Source organism: Malaclemys terrapin, chromosome 2, assembly GCF_027887155.1.
Source record: "Malaclemys terrapin pileata isolate rMalTer1 chromosome 2, rMalTer1.hap1, whole genome shotgun sequence".
NCBI classification, from domain to species: domain Eukaryota; kingdom Metazoa; phylum Chordata; order Testudines; family Emydidae; genus Malaclemys; species Malaclemys terrapin.
In genome coordinates, this window is record NC_071506.1 from 227,252,676 (window position 1) to 227,272,717 (window position 20,042).

The window sequence follows — 20,042 nt, forward strand, 5'->3', positions numbered from 1 at the left end:
CTCATCTGATCGAAATGTGTGTATCTATATTACAGAGCCCTTGGAGAAAATGGCTCAAATATAGGAAGAGGTCCACTTTAAAACAGCGTCATTCACTTACCTCTTCGGACAATTATTGTGCTAAAAGGAATTATTAAAATTCACGTCCTTGGCTTGTGATAGCAGCAGCATAGTGGCAAACTGCAACACCAGTTATTAATGAATAAGCTAACATGTTGCACTTTTAATTTCCTGTGCTGTTTTAAAACACCACAAATTAAATTTGGGAAAGTTGGGGAGATGAGAGAGAGAGGGAGACATTCAAACACACTTAAAAACACTTCTCCCTAATTTTGATTGTATTTGCAGGTAAAGTGGAACTGCATGGTAAACTCATAGAAGTTGAACATTCAGTCCCTAAAAGACAAAGGTAAATAATGTTTTTTCTTGCCCTCGATGACCAGTCTACCACAATTTAAAAAAAAAATGCTTGTTATGTTTGCCTTCTTTGTGGATAAATGAGCTACTTTTATTAAACTAAAAACCGACCATGATATCAGAAATAATTCCAGAATTCTACCCTTATATTTTTAATGTAATGTATTATCAGTCTGCACTGGATTTATAGAAACCAACTCTCTTCATGGAGGAAGCAGGTTGTGATTGAATGACAATTTATTAAAAATTTTAAATTCCCGAGAAGAGTTACATTTTGTGCGTTAGCAGGAAATGAAATGGGATGTTTTGAACTGTGTAACAGGCAAGCATGTGAGCTTTGCTCTGCAACAAAAAGCATCTTGTAAATATACTTGTATACATACAGTTTTTTGATCCTGCCATGCTGGAGGCTGCAGCATTTTATAGCTAAGTGGTGTAAGTTTCATCTAGATTTAAGGAGGAATTTTTCTTTACTGTTTTGATCTGGCATGTACAGACATATGAGGAAATGCCGATTTCTCTTTAGTAAAGACATGATTTATGCATACTTCATGTATGTGTGTGTTTCATTTTTGCAAAGTGAGTACTTCAGGGCTCAGTAGCATGTAGTTTTGTGGGCCTGATGTGAAAAAACAATGCTCAGATTTTTGCAGCAAATCAGACTAGTACTTCTGTACTACCTAGAGCATTGTATTCTGCTTTTTTTCCCACAAATGTTTAAATTATACTGCACTCTAGGTTTTCTAGAGAGTAATAACAAAATAGATCAAACTTTGCACTTACTTGTTCCTGCCCTCTATTGTACAAACAGCCATACTTCCCAGAGTAAATAACTTTATTTAAAAAGTGCTCCTAACACATCCCTTAGACTTTTACAAAAAGACAGAATTTCTCAAACAGTTGATTAAAAAGGTGTGTATAAATATTAGTTGCTTTATTGTTGGAAATCTGATTGTGGGATTAATCTTTGTTTAGCAGTGGAGGGAAGCTTTGCTTGAGAAAGTATGATTGTGGGATTTTTGTTGGTTTAATGCTAGTAGGAAAGTCTTTGTATTTATAGTGTCTGGTTAGTTTTGTTATTTGGAAACTAATGTAATATGCAGTCTTGTTTATGATGCAAGATGAATGTGTCAACTGCAAATTACAGTAGCATATATTCAACTTTTTGAATGTATTATATTGGTTAAATACATTCTTGTATACTTCAAAGGTTATTAGGGTTAAATAGAAGAAAATGCAATGGCAAATGTAGGAATTGATCAGTCTCAAAAGTACATTCCAGTCTTTGTAATATATGCCAATATAGCAATTAAGTTGTAAACAGAAATTTATTAATTTGAAGGACATACAAAAAGTGCACTGATACATACACCATTCTAAACACACTAATTTTATAATCACAAATGTAGTTTAGAAAAACTTCTGTACCATTTTTGATGTGTTTAATTGCGTATTTCCCTGCTTTTAATAGAGTTCAACTGAAAGTATAACAACACATTGTTCTTTGTGTTGGGGTTAGGCATGTTTTCATATTTGTGTGTGAATTAGCACTTTCTCTTCTACAACTTCCTTTTTTTTTTTGTTTGTAATTCTGTAATTTATTGGAAGAAATGTTATATAAAACTTGAGAGTAAAGTTAAGTTTCCAAAATATATTGTAGGGATACAGGTACATACTCATCTTTGTATTTTTATGAATATTTAGTTACCAAAATATCAATATTTCCCACTTCAAACCATGTGTATTAAACATTATTTAAACATGCTGTGTCTGATCAGAATATTTTTGAACTTTTTTATAGAAAATTAAATTGCATTTCTCATAATTGAAAATAAAAATTCTTGCCTGTAGAAATCTACTTTAAAATGAATTCAGTAACATCCATGCAAAAGTAGTTTTCCTTGCTTTCCTTTGAAAACTATGTAGTATTTCCCTGGCACCAGCTCAACAAGTTTGATTTCCCCCCCCCTCCTACCATGGATCTCTCTAAGTATTGCCTAGTTGTTATGTTTCCAGAGTTACTAGATACCTTTAAAAGTTAAGCCTTTAAACGTTGAGCTAAATAAGTAATTTAGGAAAAAAGAGATTATTTACATGTGTTCAAAGTATGGCTGTGAAAGAGATGTATTTTAAAAAAGCCTGTATATCTGTACCTGGTAAGTGTGGCAAATATACTTGTTAATGAGGTAGTCAGTCACAGTGCTGTGGAGAATCCTGTGTGGTGGTGGTCAAAAGACCCACCCAGTTTGTTAGTATGTTGAAAGTCTAGGGTTAGTTTTCCATGGAGCCCAGCTTGTACCAGTGTGTTTTGTTTGTTTGTTTAAATAGATGTTACAGTGAAGAAAATTATATGGAATATAGGTCATGTCCTTCTTTTAGCATGCATAGCCGTACAATTAACAGCATGATCAAATTATTGCTTCATAAGAATAACAGCAAAAGTTGTTTGTAGTGCATTTAAATCGTTCAGTGTATACTGTTGTATTAACCTCTATCACTGTGTAGCTGCTGAGTGGGAAGTTCCTACTCAGTTTTTAAAAATATTTATTTTTGCATTTGCCTGCATTTCTCCACCCCCCCCCCAGAGGCTGGTGAGGTTGTATATGAGGGGTGAAGGTAGGGAGCTGGTAATCCATAACCTTATCGTGGAAAGGAAGGTCAAGAGGTGGTGTCAGTTAGGTTTCCCATAATGTTGTGGTGTGTCCAGAAGACTCGACATTGCGAAGTGTGGTTTGTTATTCAAAGTGAAATTCTTAGACCCAGTAGTCACTGTATTCCAAACTTTATTGGACATTCCAGTCTGAAGTGGGCACACCCACATTTGCAAAAACTACCTTTATACCTGCTGTGAAAGGCAGGTTGGGGATATGGTACTGAGGAATGCCTACTGAAGCGTTAAGATAGATGCTGGGTACATTGCAACTGTAGTTGGGGTGGGGGAGGGCTGGTAAAGGTTTACTTGCAAGAAGGGTGGAGATTTTTGGGTGGGAGGTGCCTGCTGTTTCATAAGCCAAAAGTTTATTCCTGATTTACTACTGAAATCTCAAGGGAATGTGAAAGGGAAATGTGGAATTTTTGCATTCAGACCTTATGAATCATGGAAGGCTATTGCAGTACTTCATAGAACTTTAAGTCACTTCATTCAAAACTTGGAGAAGGTGTTGTAACAATTTTGAGTGCTAGTCATGCTTCTCAAGAGAACACAGAGCATTGTTAGTTCTGATCAACCCTTCACATTAATTTTGTTTTGAGAAACAAAAATGCAGCAAGATTGATATATATGTACACTTGTGGTGGAGCCCTTTAGGGACCCCCTTTCTGTGACTCAAGAGCAGCTGGTATCTAGTGGGGCAATGTACATGCTGCAATCTGATTATTCAGATAGCACTGATGTCACTGGTGTGATGTGCAGTTTAGCTTAGTGGGGGGAAGGGTAGGGAGCTGACACTAGCTACCTGAGCATTGCACATTGAGTCAGTCCTTTAAAATTTCTGAGAACATTCTTAAATCTCTGACAAATGTATAGACCTTCACCTAAAATTAGGATTTTTTATTTTATTTTATTTTTTGCTTTAGGGAAAGCTTGCTGTGACTATCTTTTTAGGAGCTTAAAACGTTAGTTTACACTTAAAACTCAAATATTATGGTACTAGTGAGGCACTTTTCTAGCTGGGAGGATAGATACTGTTCCACCTCTGTCTCTCTTGCTTTGTTTTTAAAAACAAATCCTAATCTGATGCCTTTTAAAATATATATAATTTATTTATTTTGTGGTAGTGGGGGAGGAATGATGAGGTACAGCAGATAGGTCACAGTCAGTGCATTTTAACCAGTAATTTTGGCCACTAGTAACTCTGTTACAGGAAACCTAAATAAGCTTCTAATTATACTTCACCTAAAATCTCAATTAATGTGAAGTTTGGTTTGAGAAGAAATAGACCTTTTTTAAATAAAATTGTTTAGTGAGATGCATATGAGCTTCATACTGTCAGTTGTGGATTAAAATTTGAGTATAATTTTAACATGAACATGGTATATGTGTTGGGAGCGAGGGGATGAATGTCTTATATCTGAAATGCTAAGGGGTCATTGAACTATATGTGGTGATTATACTCCAAGTGATCAGATTTTTAAGTTAGGGACGCAATACTTGTGGATTTTTGTTTTTGGTATAGTATGTGACTATAAGGCAGGGATAAGAACACCATGCTAACGTCACATGGGGTTAGTACACTGTACATAAGTACATAAAATTGCAAAGTACAGAGCACTTTTTTGTTTTATGACATATTAGTGATCTGTTCGTTATGCTCAGTGTCTGTTACATGGAGGGGCTGGAGCACGTGACTGAATATCTCACATGGCTCAAAATGAGCGAGAATCTGTTGCAGGAATTAGGAGTCAAAATTCTGCTTAGCAAGTCTGGTTCTTAGTGCCTCATATCTACATTTGTTTTTGAAGATGTGAATAGTGGGTTTTTTTTTTTTTTAAGGGAAGTTAATTATTATTAATGGTGGAAAACATAAATTTGGCCAGTTGTTGTGGCATGCAGTATGTAGTTATAGTGAGTATAGACTATTATTTACCCAGTTTATGGATAATTAGATTGTGGGAAATTGCATTTTTGTAGATCCTAGATTAGTATTCTCACAATAAGATAGAGGTGCACATAAGATCACCCGTTTTTTTCTCTCTCTTAAAGTGGGGTGAATTATAAAAAGCACATGGCTCTTTATTTAAATTTTAGGGTAAGCTTTAAATGTTTTTTCCCTCTCAGCATTGTAGACCTTCAACTCTGCAGGCATGCTAAACTTGAATCATTTTAAGTAAAGCATAATTAAAGGACTGTAAAACATGGTCAGAGAGTGGTTAATCAGCTTTTATTCTATATAGTAATTAAACTCCCTGAAAACTACAGCAGTGCTCTCTACATGGGGGTACAGCTTGAGGCCTTTCAGAAGCTGAAATTATTACAGAATACAAATGCCTACTTCATAAGTGGTACTTTGCATAGAGAACGTTACTCCTGTGCTCTAGAGTCTTTCCTTGCTTCCAATTAGTTTCTGGGTGGAGTTTAGGGGATTGGCATATAAATCCTTAAATGGTTTGGGACTTGGCTACACAAGAGATTGCAACTAGGAGAGGTATCACAAAAAGAGAAGTAATCAGGGGAGCAAATATACCCCCAATTTAGAGGATATAGGGAGCTTGGTGGCAGAGTATTTTCTGTGGTGGATCCTCAACTTTGGAAGTTGCTTCCTTTCTTGGTCCAAAGAGTATCTTTTTTTTTTTTTTTCCCCCCCTTTTGGCCTTTTGATAAGGCAGTGTGTGACAGCATAGAGAGTGGATAGACGTGTTATGATTTGCTGTTTGGGCAAGTATGGCGTGTCAGGTGCAGAAGACTATTGGGGTGTGTCTATACCGTAATAAACACTTCTGGCTGGCCTGTGTCAGCTAACTCAGGCTCATGGGGCTGTAAAATTGTGTAGACATTTGGGCTCAGGCTGAAGCCCAAGCTTTGGGACCTGAAAGGGGGTAGGGTCCCGGAGTCTGGGCTCCAGCCTGAAGTCAGATGTTTACACCACGGTGTTACAGCCCTGCAGCCCAAGCCTTTTGAGCCCAAGTCAGCTGATATTGACTAGCTGTGGGTGTTTAGTTGCAGTGTAGACATATCTTTGGTACGTTTTGTGTATTTAACGCTTTGTGTTGTACGAGCCATGTAGGCTGTGAGTTAGCCATTCTAAAAAAATGGTAAAGAAATGAAAATAAATTGAAATTGGTTACAAAATATTAGAGGTTATGAAGCAGAAATAAAGAAATTGCTTTTCATTTTTCTCTGAGAATAAGACATAGGAAGATTTGTACACAGTACAAGTATTTACAAAAAGTTGAAATACAGTTCCATAATACTTTCCCAGAAAACCTCAATGTATTCTTTCAGTTTTGTGCTTTCTAAATTTCTGTATACATAAAAATCTATTCATGTATCTGTGAGTCAGTAAATTCTTTGATTGTCAAATCTGCATAAAGCAGTACATAGTAAAAACTGTGAGTTAACTGCTGATGAAAACTGGTATACAAATGTGTCTTTTGTTCCTGCCTCACTTTTGAAGGAATCAATATTTTTTGGAAAACTGGCTTTGTCAAGTGGAATATTTAGGACGTATATTTAAACCTGAGCCTAAAGGGTCTACTTGTGTATTTTGCCAGTTATCAAGCATATATATTTTTCTGGCCTTCTATCCTATGGTTGTTTCTGTGTGTGAGCCTTCCTTTTCCTACCTAAATAGGGCAAAAGGTTTCAAAAAGAGTTGCAGCATATAATAGAATGTCACGTGGTCTTACATTGAAGCTTGTGATGTGCTGGGATGGAGGTAGTAGTAAGTAGTTCCATGCTTACCTGTGTCTGTAATTTCCAATCTACCTGTCCATTTAACCTGCCACTGAGGCAACTGCTATTTCCTTTTCTCAGTTGATCTACCGAAAGGACCATTTTGGCTTTTAAATACTGTCTGTGCAGTAAAACTTCTGTTTTACTTTTGGCAGGTTAAGACAATTTTCACAGCTTTTAAAATCTATTTAATCACAGTCATCTTTTTTTCTTTAACCCACTTTATTAGCAAGTCAAGATGCAAACTAGTTTGCATATGTTTATTATTTATCTTAATGTTGAAGTAGCTATGTATATTATGAATCAATTTCTGTAGGCTGCTGGAAATAACCTGCATTATGGGTTTTATACCTATAGTACTTTAGTGTCAAATGAATGATGTTCCCCTACAGAAGAGGATATTCATCATAAGTTTACAATAGAAAATCTATAGTATAAACTAAAACACAGCACACTTGTATTCGAATCACTTTGCAAAAGCTAGTTCCCCTTCAAAATGGTTATTATGAGAAAGGTCTGAAATACAGAATGTAAGTTACCTTGTGTTCTGTATAGTTTTCTTTAGGAATCTTCCCTAGCCCCCTTTCTGTTTGCATACCGACTGCTGTTAGATGTCGCCTCTTTATTTTAGGTATAGTGGGGTTGTACTCAACTAAAAAATGGCCTTCTGTAAAGATATATTTATGATTGCTCAAAATAAGATGCTCTTTTCAAAATCAAGAGTATTTGGTTCTAACACTTGGGTGGAGAAGTAGTTGTGTTTTATAATCATAATTTGACAAGACCATAAATTACGAAAATTATACAAAGAATAATTCATTTTTCAATTAGGAAATGAAATATTAAAATGTTCAAACATGAAAGGTGGGAAAGAACTTCAGTTTCTATTTTAATCTTTACATTTTGGTGTGAGAAGTGCTTGTGATCATGGTATTTCAAAACAATCAGACAATAATATGCAGAACAATGTTTCAGATAAAATGCCTTTTAATCAGGATTACATCACAATGAACCACTTGCTATTTAAACAGAAAATGGTTTAGTGTCTAAAGAATTTTAGCAAATTGGTTAAATTTCCTTTCTTCAGTATTAGTACAATTGGAGTTGAATATTCACTTTTGAAAGATTAATTTTCGTGCTCAGCTGAACTTTTGGAATGCTATTTTAAGATATGTAAATCTACCTTATGTATCTAATCTTTCCCTCCTGGCAATAGCTGGTTTTACTGTTTTGGTAAATAGATGTTACTCTCATATTGTGTATATGTAGGTAAAACTGAAAAGTGGTATTTGTTCATGGTGAACTCTGAGAGTTCTAAAATATACTAGTGCATGTCAAGTATGAATGGAAATTCTGGTTATAGCAAACCTGCACTTACGGTGTTCACTGTATGTCTACAAAACTTGGTTTTAGTTGTGTTCAGTTTAAGTGTTCAGAAAGGCATTTATCTGAAATCTTAGCCTAAATAATTTAGTTTTAAACTAAATCGGAATAAAGCTGAGCTTTTAATGTTTCACTGTAATCATTCTACATTTATGGTATCAAAAAGGAATTCTAACCTGTTAAATATAAGCAAGGCTACAGGACTAGTTAAAAGAGAGAGTGACACACAAACACTATATAACAATTCTCTCCTCATGGGATCTGATCTTACAAAACTTTTTTCACCTATGTAGTCTTCAAAAGTCACATGAAGGCTTTTAGATGAGTATGAATTTTCAGAATTGGGTCCTAACTTTGGGACTGTGACTGCACAAGAAATTTAGGAAAAGTAACCTGAGTTTAATTAGGATTTGTCTCCCCTCCACTTTTTTTTTTTTTTTTTTTTTTATGTTTAAAGTGACATGGAAGTTTATTTTCAGGATGGGGCTGTTTGCTTACAAACAGACAGGTTGCACCTAGTTAATGAACATTTTCTTTTTCTACTTTTTTAGAATAAGAAATATTCAAAATTAACATTGTTTAGAAGGGAAGAATTTTTATCTGTTCACTGACTTTCTTTAGCTTCTGAATTTAAACCATGCTGATATCAAACACTCTTGTTTTGTAATTGCCCTTCTTTACTCATGTGAGTAGTAAAGAATGTAAGTATAATTCTGGTGGAAACTACTGGAGGAAATTTCCTGTGAAAGTTCATTGACAATCTGAATATATCATGGCGGCTGTTGCAGCACTGAAATGGCAGAAGGAAACTTAAAAAAAATCTCTTGTCTTTTGGAATCATATTACTCACTTTGAAGTTGCCTTCCAAATGTCTAGTTGCTAATATCACATGTACTGTCCACAGGCTGACTTCTTGCTGTATGTGTGCTCTGTTGCTTGTGTGAATTACTGCAGTATAGAACACTTAAGTTTATATCATCTTTCTCTTCCAGTGAGTTGATTCAGATACGTTGACAATGATAATACGCAGACTGTGGATCTTAATAGAAACATTTAATATTCCTATGTGTGGAGAGAGCTTTCCAGTGTGTGTTCCTTTTGTTAGTGTAAATTTTGTTAAATTTTCTTAAAGCTAACTAGTGAAAACAATTCAATACTAAAAGTATCTTACAGCAATGCCAGTCAGTCTTACTGCTAGTCGCTAAAAAGCAAGAAAATTTGTTAAACCAGTGTATATGGCATGCTTCACAGAAGTGATTTTTAATGAATGTTAAGATATTCCCCCCAATTGTATAATTCACTAACAAAGAGCTAAAATTTGCCTTAATCAAGCAAAATTCTATTGAAGTCACCAGGAGCTTTCTTGATTAAGAATGTCAGAATTTGGCCCTAAAAGAAGCCATTTTTATTTAGCAGTTGTACATAATTATATTTCATCATATGTGCAGAAGTTCTTAACCCAGAACACTTGTAAGAGAACCAGTAATCTTTCTGCCAGGTTGGACACTTAAGTAAACATGTATAGATTTAGATTTTTATTTCATTTGAATTGCGTGTTACCAGAAACTAAGTGTATAGTTGAGCATACAGTCTGTATATTTGATGATAATTAACATGAGGGGATCTGGAAGTCTAAGTCTGTATAGCAGAAAGCAAAAGTTATAAACACTAAATTTTATTATAACTCAGACAAGACAAATGAGAAGTACAACAAAGTATAAGCAGGTGGCTGCCTTTCTAATAGATAAGGTAATTATTTTTCTTAATTTATGTTCTATCTGCCAAACTGATAATTCTCTCAAAACTCCTGATCAGTTTAATCCCACTTCTCAAAGATTCAATAGCAGAGTGATGTAACAAGGTCTCATATTGTGAAGACTCACTCTTACAAAAAAACAGACAAACATTTAATAGTATACTAAGTATTATAACATCCCCCTCCCCCATCTACAATTTTCTAAAGTATGGAAGTATGATATGGTACTTGAGTGTGTGTTATTGGTTCATTTATTCACTAAGTACCCAAATTTGGTGATCCTCAGAGGACTTCCTAGCCATTAATGTAAATTAGTAAGGTTCTGCTCTACTTCAATAACCTTATTTTAGGTTGATTATTATGTGCACATTGGCATAAGTCTACCTAATTACAAAAAATATGCATTTTTGGTAGGTTTGACCAATACTCGTAGTAGAATTTGCACAGATTGTCTAAATATCTATGTTGGGGCATTTGGCCACTGTTTGAACCAAGAAACAGTGTTTATTTTGCTGCTTAAACACTCTGAAAACCTTGCATTTAGTATAGAAATGGAAAGTGCACTCTAGTATAACTTTTAACTTGTGTGCACTCATACTCACGTAGCTACTCTATTGGTCCACTGTAGAGTGCCACTAAAACTGAGTCATTGTCAGCTATATGGGACAGTACTGTTAAGAATGTTTCAAACACAGAACAGTTGAATAAGCAACAGCAAATTGTTTGCCAAAATAATAATGGCAAAGGCTCTAGAACTAAAATTAGTATGTTGACTCCTTTAAGTATGTAGACATTGGCTAGTAAAGATAACTTTACGTGTGTGGGGTTTCTTCCTGGCTTGTTAGTAAAAAGACCCACAAACTAATATCTTTGACTTTCACTTCGACAAATATTTTTAATGTACATTGCCTTTTGTCCCTGCCTCCCCCCACCCCCACGTTTACATCACTGTGCAGATACAGTCCAATTATTGCAAGTCTATACTGGTGCGTGCGTGGGATTAAATCCAGTGATTTAGAATCCGGGACGCTACTTTTGAATTCATGATCAGTAGTAGAGGTCCATCTTACTACTTAGAGCTACAGGCAGCTTTCTGGTCTATACCAGTGGAATGTTTTGAACCACAGGTTTTCAAAATGGCTATTGAAATGAAAATTTTGACTCTCTTTAACTGTTGCAGGTTGCTTGAAATTATGTGCAAGGTCATGTGTCAGCGAGGAGTTCTGTTGAATAACCCTGACTTGCATCATTATAATCATTTTGGGCGGAACCTTAGGAAAGTTGGGCATGTAAGATACTGTCAAAAATGTAGTGACACTTCAGCATAGAAAGTTCCTACAATCCTGAAAATGTAGTGGGGAAGGAATGGCTTAGAATGGGGTCTAGTTTTCTGAATACCAATATGGGTGCCCTGTCACAGGCAATATTTCGACTTAAACTAGATAAAGCTCTTGTGAATATTCACTTAAGGAAAATCTTGCCTGGTTCTAAGGGGCTGATTAGAAGATCTGACCCTATTTCTTCCATCTTTAACATATAGTTCTATGAACTTTACTTTTGCTCTATAGATAACATGCATATGTTTGAGAACTGTGTACTCTATTAAACCACTTATTTTGGAGTTTCTCTGTCTTGAGGTTCATAACTATAGTTCTACTTATTGCTGCTAATTTGATTTATATTGTCTTGTTGAGTACTTGGAGGAGTAGGCATTCACTGTTCTGAAATAAACTAAACCTTTGCAATCTTTTTGTTATGCAAACTAATGTAGAAGTTGGACAGTAACTCTAGTAAATAGTGATAATCTTATGCTTGGGTTTTGAACATTTGTTAGATTCCAAGATAGCTTTCCTCATGATGATCTCGGGTAATCCTGTATTTTAGTGCTTTATTGCCATTTCATAGTTTAATGGGGCTTGATTTTGGGTCCTAACCTGTTCATTTTAGGATGAATAGCTGATTTTTCAAGATTTTAAATGTTTTCTGTTTACATTATTGATCAAGTCCAAGTTTCTGTCTCAAGGGAGATGGGTGGGGTTATACCTAGTGGTACAGAAAGTTTATCACATTGCTATGGCAAATAACACATCTTCGTTCATAATGGAACTACTAAAATTATAATGTGATAAAACTGTAGTGTAATTGTTGAAGAGAAATTATATCTTCTCTGTGTGGTAATATAGTTCCATAGCTATAAACAGACTCATTTTTCAGGTTTTTTTTTTTTTTTAAATTGGTTAGTTTTCTTAAATGTGGGCAAATAGTCATTGCAATCAGTACATTGATCTTACTTAGTTAGGTCTTTAAGTATCCAGCAAATAAAATGAGGCGCATTTAGTAGACCTACAAGTCAATAAATACAAACAACCTTAAACTCTTAACTATATTACTAAGTTAACAGGTACCAGGATAATATATTTGGCTGTGCTGTACTCTGGTGAGTCTCAAATAAGGTAAAATAAATAAAACCAATTTAATTTTACAATGTTCACTGTAATTGAAAATATGTAGCAAGTCAAAAATGTAATTGATGAAGCTAAGATCAATTTCAGTGTTCCTTTTATGATTATCTTTGGGGACACACAGATATAAAGATATCATGACTTTGAATAGCGTAGTAGACAAAATAGTAGAAACATACTGTAACTTTTGACATAGTTCTCTGATTATACAGTAGCTCACGTTCTAGGTTTACACTGTACTGTAACATGGAAACCACTTACATTTTTACCAATGCAGTATGTGGCTTAAAAAAAAGGTCAATATTTGTTGTTATAATGTCTTTTGTCTTCAAAATATATTTATTTTCAGGAAAATAGGAAAGGAAATAAGTTGTTTGAAAGTTGGTGGTAGGAGCTAAATTATCATTTAATCTATGTGTCTGATAAACTCCATAGTAATTTTTCCTACTGTTGTGAAGCCAATGGATGAAAATCTTTATTTTGTTAAATAGAATTCACAACTATTGTGTAAAAGGGAAACTTACATATTTTGTATACATGTAACCTTACTTTAATATAAACTGCTTCTGAGGGATAGCTTAAAATATAATGTAAAACTAAGTATGACTGAAGTATTGCAGAGTAATATTTTTGTGAGCAGCTGAATTTGTCAATGGAATTAAATAAAATTTGTTAGTGACACTTTTTGTAAGGCCTGATGCAAATGTTCAATTAACATCTTTAAAATTTCTGTGAGTTACAGTATTGTTTAAATCAGTGGGCTAAACAAAGCTTACGCAAATACAGCATAAAAGTAAAACACTAAATTATGATAACTTTTATTGAATGCCTTATCTGAAAAATACTATGACTAAAAATAGTTTTATATGAATACTGAAATAAGCTACCTTAAAGAAATACACTGGGGCGGGGGGGACATGATCTAGACACAAATTGTATTATTTAACTATTACAGTATAGTTAGAGCAGTCAGACACACCCCTTTTGCCCCAGTGTAGGCACAAAGTGTAACTGTGTTTAGACTGGTTAAACCTTATTCCCATACAGGAAGGGGGAATAGTCTATACTGGTATAATTGCATCCACACTGGGAATTGTACTGGTATAGCTATCTTGGGGAAGTGTGTGGTGGTGGGGGCTTCTTCTTAGAATATGCGCAACATGCCTCAGGTGTCACATGACCAGGATTCATCACCAAATTTGGTCAGCTGGTTGGAGCATTAGCTTTCCCGGCCTGGGCCGGATACTGACTAGGAGTGTGACGTGAACGCTGATTCATGCCCCCAGGGGCTCCTAATCCAAATAAAAGGAGTGGGCTGTAGCCCACGAAAGCTTATGCTCTAATAAATTTTAGTCTCTAAGGTGCCACAAGTACTCCTGTTCTTTTTGCGGATACAGACTAACACAGCTGCTACTCTGAAACTAATCCAAATAGTTAGATTGATACAAAATCTTGTCTGAGGGCCAGGCCTTATTGCATAGAGATTTTGTACACATTCCAGATACCTAGACCTATTAAATTGTTAGATATTGGTCATCTTGCTGAACATGAGGGTGCATTTTCTATTATTGAGGTAATAGGGAATTTATTTACAATCTGAAAGCTCTTGTTCTTTTGTCCCTTTTTGTAGGGAAAGGAGAGGCAATTTTTTCAAATGGTAGACTTAAAATAATAGAGAGATTACAGATGTGGAATAAATTCCAGGAGACTGTTGCTAATCTGTTTTTCCCATAATTCACACAGTCCACTTGAGGTTTCTAACTATAGAGAAAACTTAAGGTTAAAAATCATAATGTGATTCTGAAAACTTCTAAGCTATGTTGTTTTTGACAAGTAATTCTTAACTATTTACTATATAAAATTTAGTCTAGAGAATTATTACTTTTGTTGGTTTGTTCTACTCTGCTTTTGAGAGTATTCTGCATTTGGGGTTAGGGAAGAGACATGCAGTGATTTAAAAAAATAGATTTCAGTTTGGTGGTACAGTTGAGTTGGGCTCCTAAAAGGGAGCAATAAGCTGATACTGTTTTCTCTTACAGCTATTTAGATTTTAGTATTTCGGTAATAATTTGCTACAGAACAATTACTAAAGCATTATCATCAACTAATACTAACTAAACTTGCCAAAATATATGAACCATTTATGATGCATTGGCTTGTTTTAATTTTGTTTGCTTACTGAATTTTGTGAAGTAGCAAATAATTTACAATAGTTCGTGGTGTGAATTCATATGGTTCTACTAGTTTGAGTGAGTGCAAATAAATCTCTGGTCAAACTTGTTTAAAAAAATTAAAAACCTGTTAATGGAAATCTGCCTGGTAAATTTACCAGGCAATCTCTGCTGTTGCGGGATAATAAATTCTGTTAAACTTATTCCTGTTCAGAGTTCTAGAAGCTCCACCAGTAACCATCCTCATTCCTTACTTATTCTTTCTTCTTGGAAGGTTGGAGAGTATAGGGTGGAAAGGAAGGAGGATATTTAACCGGCTTATTATTTGGTAATAATTAATCCCTTTTTTTAGAAAGAAAATATTGTATAGAAATATTAAATTGTGACCTCTGTCCATACAGAGCTTTATAAAACTTTAAGCTTATCTTGTTTAACCATTAAATCATTGACCTAATACAGTATTTTTTAAAGGCACAGCTAGCAGAACTTAGTAAAAAGTTACTCTTGCAGTTAAATAGGGAGGTTTTATATAAAAATTAAGAAACGCAAACAATGTGTGTTTGTATATCCATACAACTATACTTCCACAATGTGTCCCTGTTGGCTAAAACTTCCAGTTACCAGAGGTGGTTAAAAGCTAGATAGAACTTAAAACATAGTCACTAATCATATGACAATACCTTAAACACTGTGTTTGAAGAACTGAGTGCTCTTATAAATTCTGCTTTTAGTTTTTCTTTGTGGCTAATACTTCTGTGTTTAAAAAAACAATACTTCTGAGCATTAAAAGTATTAAGATTTTTGCCATCTAGTCAAAGAAAATAATCTGAATCTGGAGCTGCCTAATCAAATTACAACTTTTCACCTTTATCAAAGGTAAACCTAACGTTAATTACAAATCTTCCAAAATGTCATTGTAAACTCTCTAGTCTCACAAACGTGAATTTCAACTGAAAATTACACTTTTCTGAATGTTCGCCCACTCTTGTTACACCACCTAAGATTTGTTTTAAGTTTAGTCTGTGCATTTTCCAGCACTTAGTTTCATTCCCTGTGTAGTCAAGTAAAGTCTGGTGATCTTCTATTATGGAGCTCGTTCCAGGATCAGGGGCTTCATTTCCCATCTTTGTCAGGGTCTCTCCTATAGCAACACGAGAGAGAAAACAATTTTTTTTCTGTAAAAGGAAAACAGGTTTGTGTATAACAGTGATACTCAGACCTCAGTGGTTCATTAGCCAAATTAGGGTGATCAGCATTACCCAAAAGAGCCACAGTAGTGTGAATTCTTTGTTTCATTTACTATAGTACTATATATTCATATTTAAACAGTATGACATGAAATACTTAGTGCGTATGTCTATAATGTATATAAATAATTATCGCATCAAAATGACCAAGTATTATTTTATCAACTACAATTGGTTATTAACATAGTAAAAGCATACTGATTGGTTAATAATTTAAATCAGTGTTTTAATATCACGTGCTGCAAAGAGCCACAGAAGCGCATTGAAAAGCTGCTTGCGGCTCCCGAGCTTCAGTCTGAGTATCACTGGTATATTAAAACAAACAACTCTCCAAACACTCAAAGAATCATATTTGTAATAGCAAAGGAGAGAGACTAGGGTAACCTTAATTGCTAACTTGATGCTGTTGAGCCTGAAGAGCAGAATGTACTGTGACCAAGTATCACAATATCTATTTTTCTCAAAGCTCTGGATTCTGGCATCATGTGACTATGTGAGAATCTAAGATTCCATTGTAAAAAGTTTCTAGCCCTTATAATTGTGGAGAGAACCTTGAAAATGTGACATTAAAGGCTAGGAAACCAGAAGGCAAATGTATTGTTTTTAAGCCAATCTCAAGATTTTTGAACATGGGATTGGAAATACTTAGAATAGTAGGTTTAACTATAAATATTATTGCATTCATTGATTATTTAAATTTAGTCTTCAGGACGTTTAGTGACTCGTCCTTCCTGGATTAACCCCTCATCATCTCATCTCACCAAAAATCCCCTCCTCCCCCAGACTTTATAACCGTGGTCAATGAGATAGATCCATACATATTTACATCAAGCTTCTAGCTGATGGGCACACAGGCAATAACTTCTCTGAGAATATCTGTGAAATAGATGTTTTGATTGTTTCTGTTCAGCAGCTGCTCTTTGAAGTGAAGTAACTTGTTGACTTTTTTAATTACAGGCATTAGTGCCTATATTTGCCTAAAAATGGCTTTAATATATGCTTAGATGACTTTTTTCCCCTCTTGAAGTGTAAAAATAGCAGAACTTGCTAGTGAAGATTGTAAATGTCTCCTTTCCTTAAACACAGTCCCTCCAAACCGGCTACAGTTTGCAGCAGAGACTTTGTATGCAAGTTTCAGCTTGGAGCCACTTCTTATGACTGATACAAATCTGTGAAAACTGGGTTTGTAATGGAAATGCTGATGGCTTCAACACCAGCAGCACTAGTAGGCACCGCTAAAATATTTGAGGAGGTAGAAGAGCCTTTAGTTATGTTGGTGTTTAAAAAAAAAAAAAAAAAAGTTGGGGGGTGGGAAAGAAAGTTAGCATTGTGTGCTATTACTAATGGATTAGAAGGCTATGCAGCTAAGATGATTCATAAACAATCCTTTTGCATATTTGCAAGTGTTTTTCTGCTGGCAAAAGGCATTGTGTTTGGTTCTTCATGTAGTCTTTAGGTGGACAACTTACAATGATCCAGATACGAGTTGGTGGGGAGTGGGAGAAGTGGCAAAACCTGTATAATTTTAAAGCATTCGGTCAACAAAATGAGTTTAGTTAGAGGTACAGTTGTTTGAAGAATACAGATCCTTCATCTGAGAGGAGGGTGGGGCAGGCAGAATCTAGCTTTCAATAAACGTGAAGGTTTTTTTTTTAAAACGCTTGGCGGGGCCGCCCGGACGCGCTGGGATCATACAGCGCCGGGGGATTTGAAACGTTCCCCCTCTCTCCCGGGGCAGCTTTAATAAAAGGGCTCGTCCGGGATTTGAACGTGAAGTTTCTCTAAAGGAGCGAGGTGGGGGGGAATAAAGGGGACTGTGGAGTAGCATCCACAGATCCATTGAAAACTCAGTGGCTGCAAAATTAAAGATCATGTTCTTACTGATGTATGATAGAACTCACCACAGCATGGTGTATCAATTTTTAGACAAGTTAAAACTCTTAAAACAGTATTTCATTATGGTAAAATTCCTGGAAAATGGAAGTATTTTTCTTTAAATAACTGGGAATTTAAATTGAAATATGGTAATAGTTGCAGTGTCTTTTAATTATTTTCCATATTAAATCTCTTTATGGTCCACACTTGGGAATTTACAAATAATGAATATACGATTAGTCTAATTAGAAGTGTGAAAAATAGTCAAAATTATGTCTTGAAGTGGCCTTAGCTAAAAGCCTATTACCTAATTTATTTTTATAAATGTAAGGACTACAGGCCTATGATTTGACTATGCAGTGTGAACTAATTTGGACATGCTGATAGATAATAGCCTTTAGGTTTCATGCATTCCAAAGCAACTCCCACCCTCAAAAATCTAGTCTGCAAAACAAAAGGGGAGAGAGAGGCTTGGCCTTTCACACACCAAAAGATTTCTCTCTTAGAATATAAGACTAGACTGAAACTAAATTGCTGCACTGGTGTCAAGTAGCATGGCTGGTGGTTTGTGACATAAGAATGGAGAGATATAAAACATTGTCCATATGTGTACTTCAGTGTTACTCTTAAAAATCTCCGGTAGAGAGATCCAAGCACACACAGGTATTGTGTACATCTGGGGTGTGGGGGAAACAATTGATCATACCTTGACATTTTTGTAAGGGAGAGCGGGATGTTCCTTTGTGCGACAAGATAAGGGCCACATTTTCGTCTTGAATGTTGCATATAGATGTATGCAACTCTCCAAAGCTGCTTCTGTGGTTGGGTTTGTATGCGCGAAAGGAAAATGAGACATGCATCATGTCTGAGATTAGAATCAGATCCTCAAATTTAAATCTAGCATGCTTTGAGTTTTTAGAGATCTATCTTTGTTGAAACTTTAAAACCTTTCCTGTTCTGCATGTAGTGACGCATGGTGTTCTTAAACTGGGGGAGGGGAAGTGCGGCAGCTGTGTAACACATAACTTGTTACCTAGGCCTCCATTTGTGTGAATAACAGTGTTTTTAATCTGAATTGCGGCAGTAGGATTTGCAGTTCAAGGATGCCCCTCTCCATTAAAATAAAGATGCTATGGTGTATCTGTGTTTTAGCATTTGAGAATCTACTTGTAGTTAGCAACTATCTCTTCTTGTTGAACAATTTCATTAAACTTGCTCATCTGGTATTTTGAGGGGGAAAATATTTCATTGTTTCAGAGGAAAAATTAATCTTAAATATTAACTATATTATAATGTTGACAACTTAAGTATTGGAAGCCTGTTCCCCAATATTCCTTCTGCTGGCAAGCATTTTGTTTGGTTTTATGAGCTTATGGCCCAAATTAGGTAAAATATAGCAATTATTCCCCTTATTGTGTTGTGTAGAAATACACATTAGAAATTGCTTAGCTTTTTATAGAAATAATGTAAAACTTCACTAGCCATTTGTCAGTTCTAAACATAGTTTCCAGGGTAACAATCGTGTGTGTGTGTGTGTGTGTGTGTGTGTGTGTTTAAAAGCTATGCAGTGTAAATTCTCCTTTTAGCAAAGGGAATTAAAACAAAACTTGGTTTTTAAAACATTTATCAGAATTGCTCATTAGGAGCAAATGAACTGGTGGGGCCACAATTTTATTTGAAACTTGTAGGTGACTTAAAATACGGAGCATTTATTCAATATCTTCATTCAAAGGATTTTGTGTTTTGCTTAATTTCTTATATGTCTTTTTAAAAAGAGGAATTAAATTTTAACTACTGTATCTTCCCAGTCTTTCAAAATCACTTACCTGACTTAACTGGCAAGCAAATTCACTGCAATATTAATTACAGGAAAAGCTATTCCATTGCTAGCTTAAAAAATCCCCTACTGTGATGTTACTTTGGTGCTTGGTGTGACTGCTTTATATTTGCTACACAGAGAATATTGTGAGTTCTTGTGAATAATTAATTTGTGTAACTGTAGAATGTGGGCCTGATTCTCCCTCTCACTGGTATGAATCAGAAGTAACTCCGTTGTCACGGTGGCTGAAACTGTTGTGGGAAGAGCATTAGGCACTGTCTAGATAAATAGAGTAGCTTTAAAAAAAAAATCTACAGAGTGGCATTAATAACCATTTTAATTAATTTTTGTTTTATGGTTAAACAGTAGGTGTAATAAATAATTAAAAATATAAATGTCATGTTTATTTTTCCGGCAACCAGAAAAATCATTTGAAATCTGATTCATTAACAGGAATTTGCTGTATTGGTACAAGAATCTTTAGCTTTACACTCACTGTGTCTGGCTAATCCAGTTTGAAT

At 35.1% G+C, this 20,042-nt stretch overlaps 1 protein-coding gene across 1 annotated transcript in view; it reads left to right on the forward strand.

Annotated features, from left to right (window-relative positions):
* IGF2BP3 (insulin like growth factor 2 mRNA binding protein 3) overlaps positions 1-20,042 on the forward strand; it is a 167,625-nt gene that overhangs the window by 2,369 nt on the left and 145,214 nt on the right. Inside the window, exon 3 of the mRNA XM_054017064.1 lies at positions 349-409. Coding sequence (XP_053873039.1) covers positions 349-409 — 61 coding nt within the window. The remainder of the gene's footprint in view (positions 1-348; positions 410-20,042) is intronic.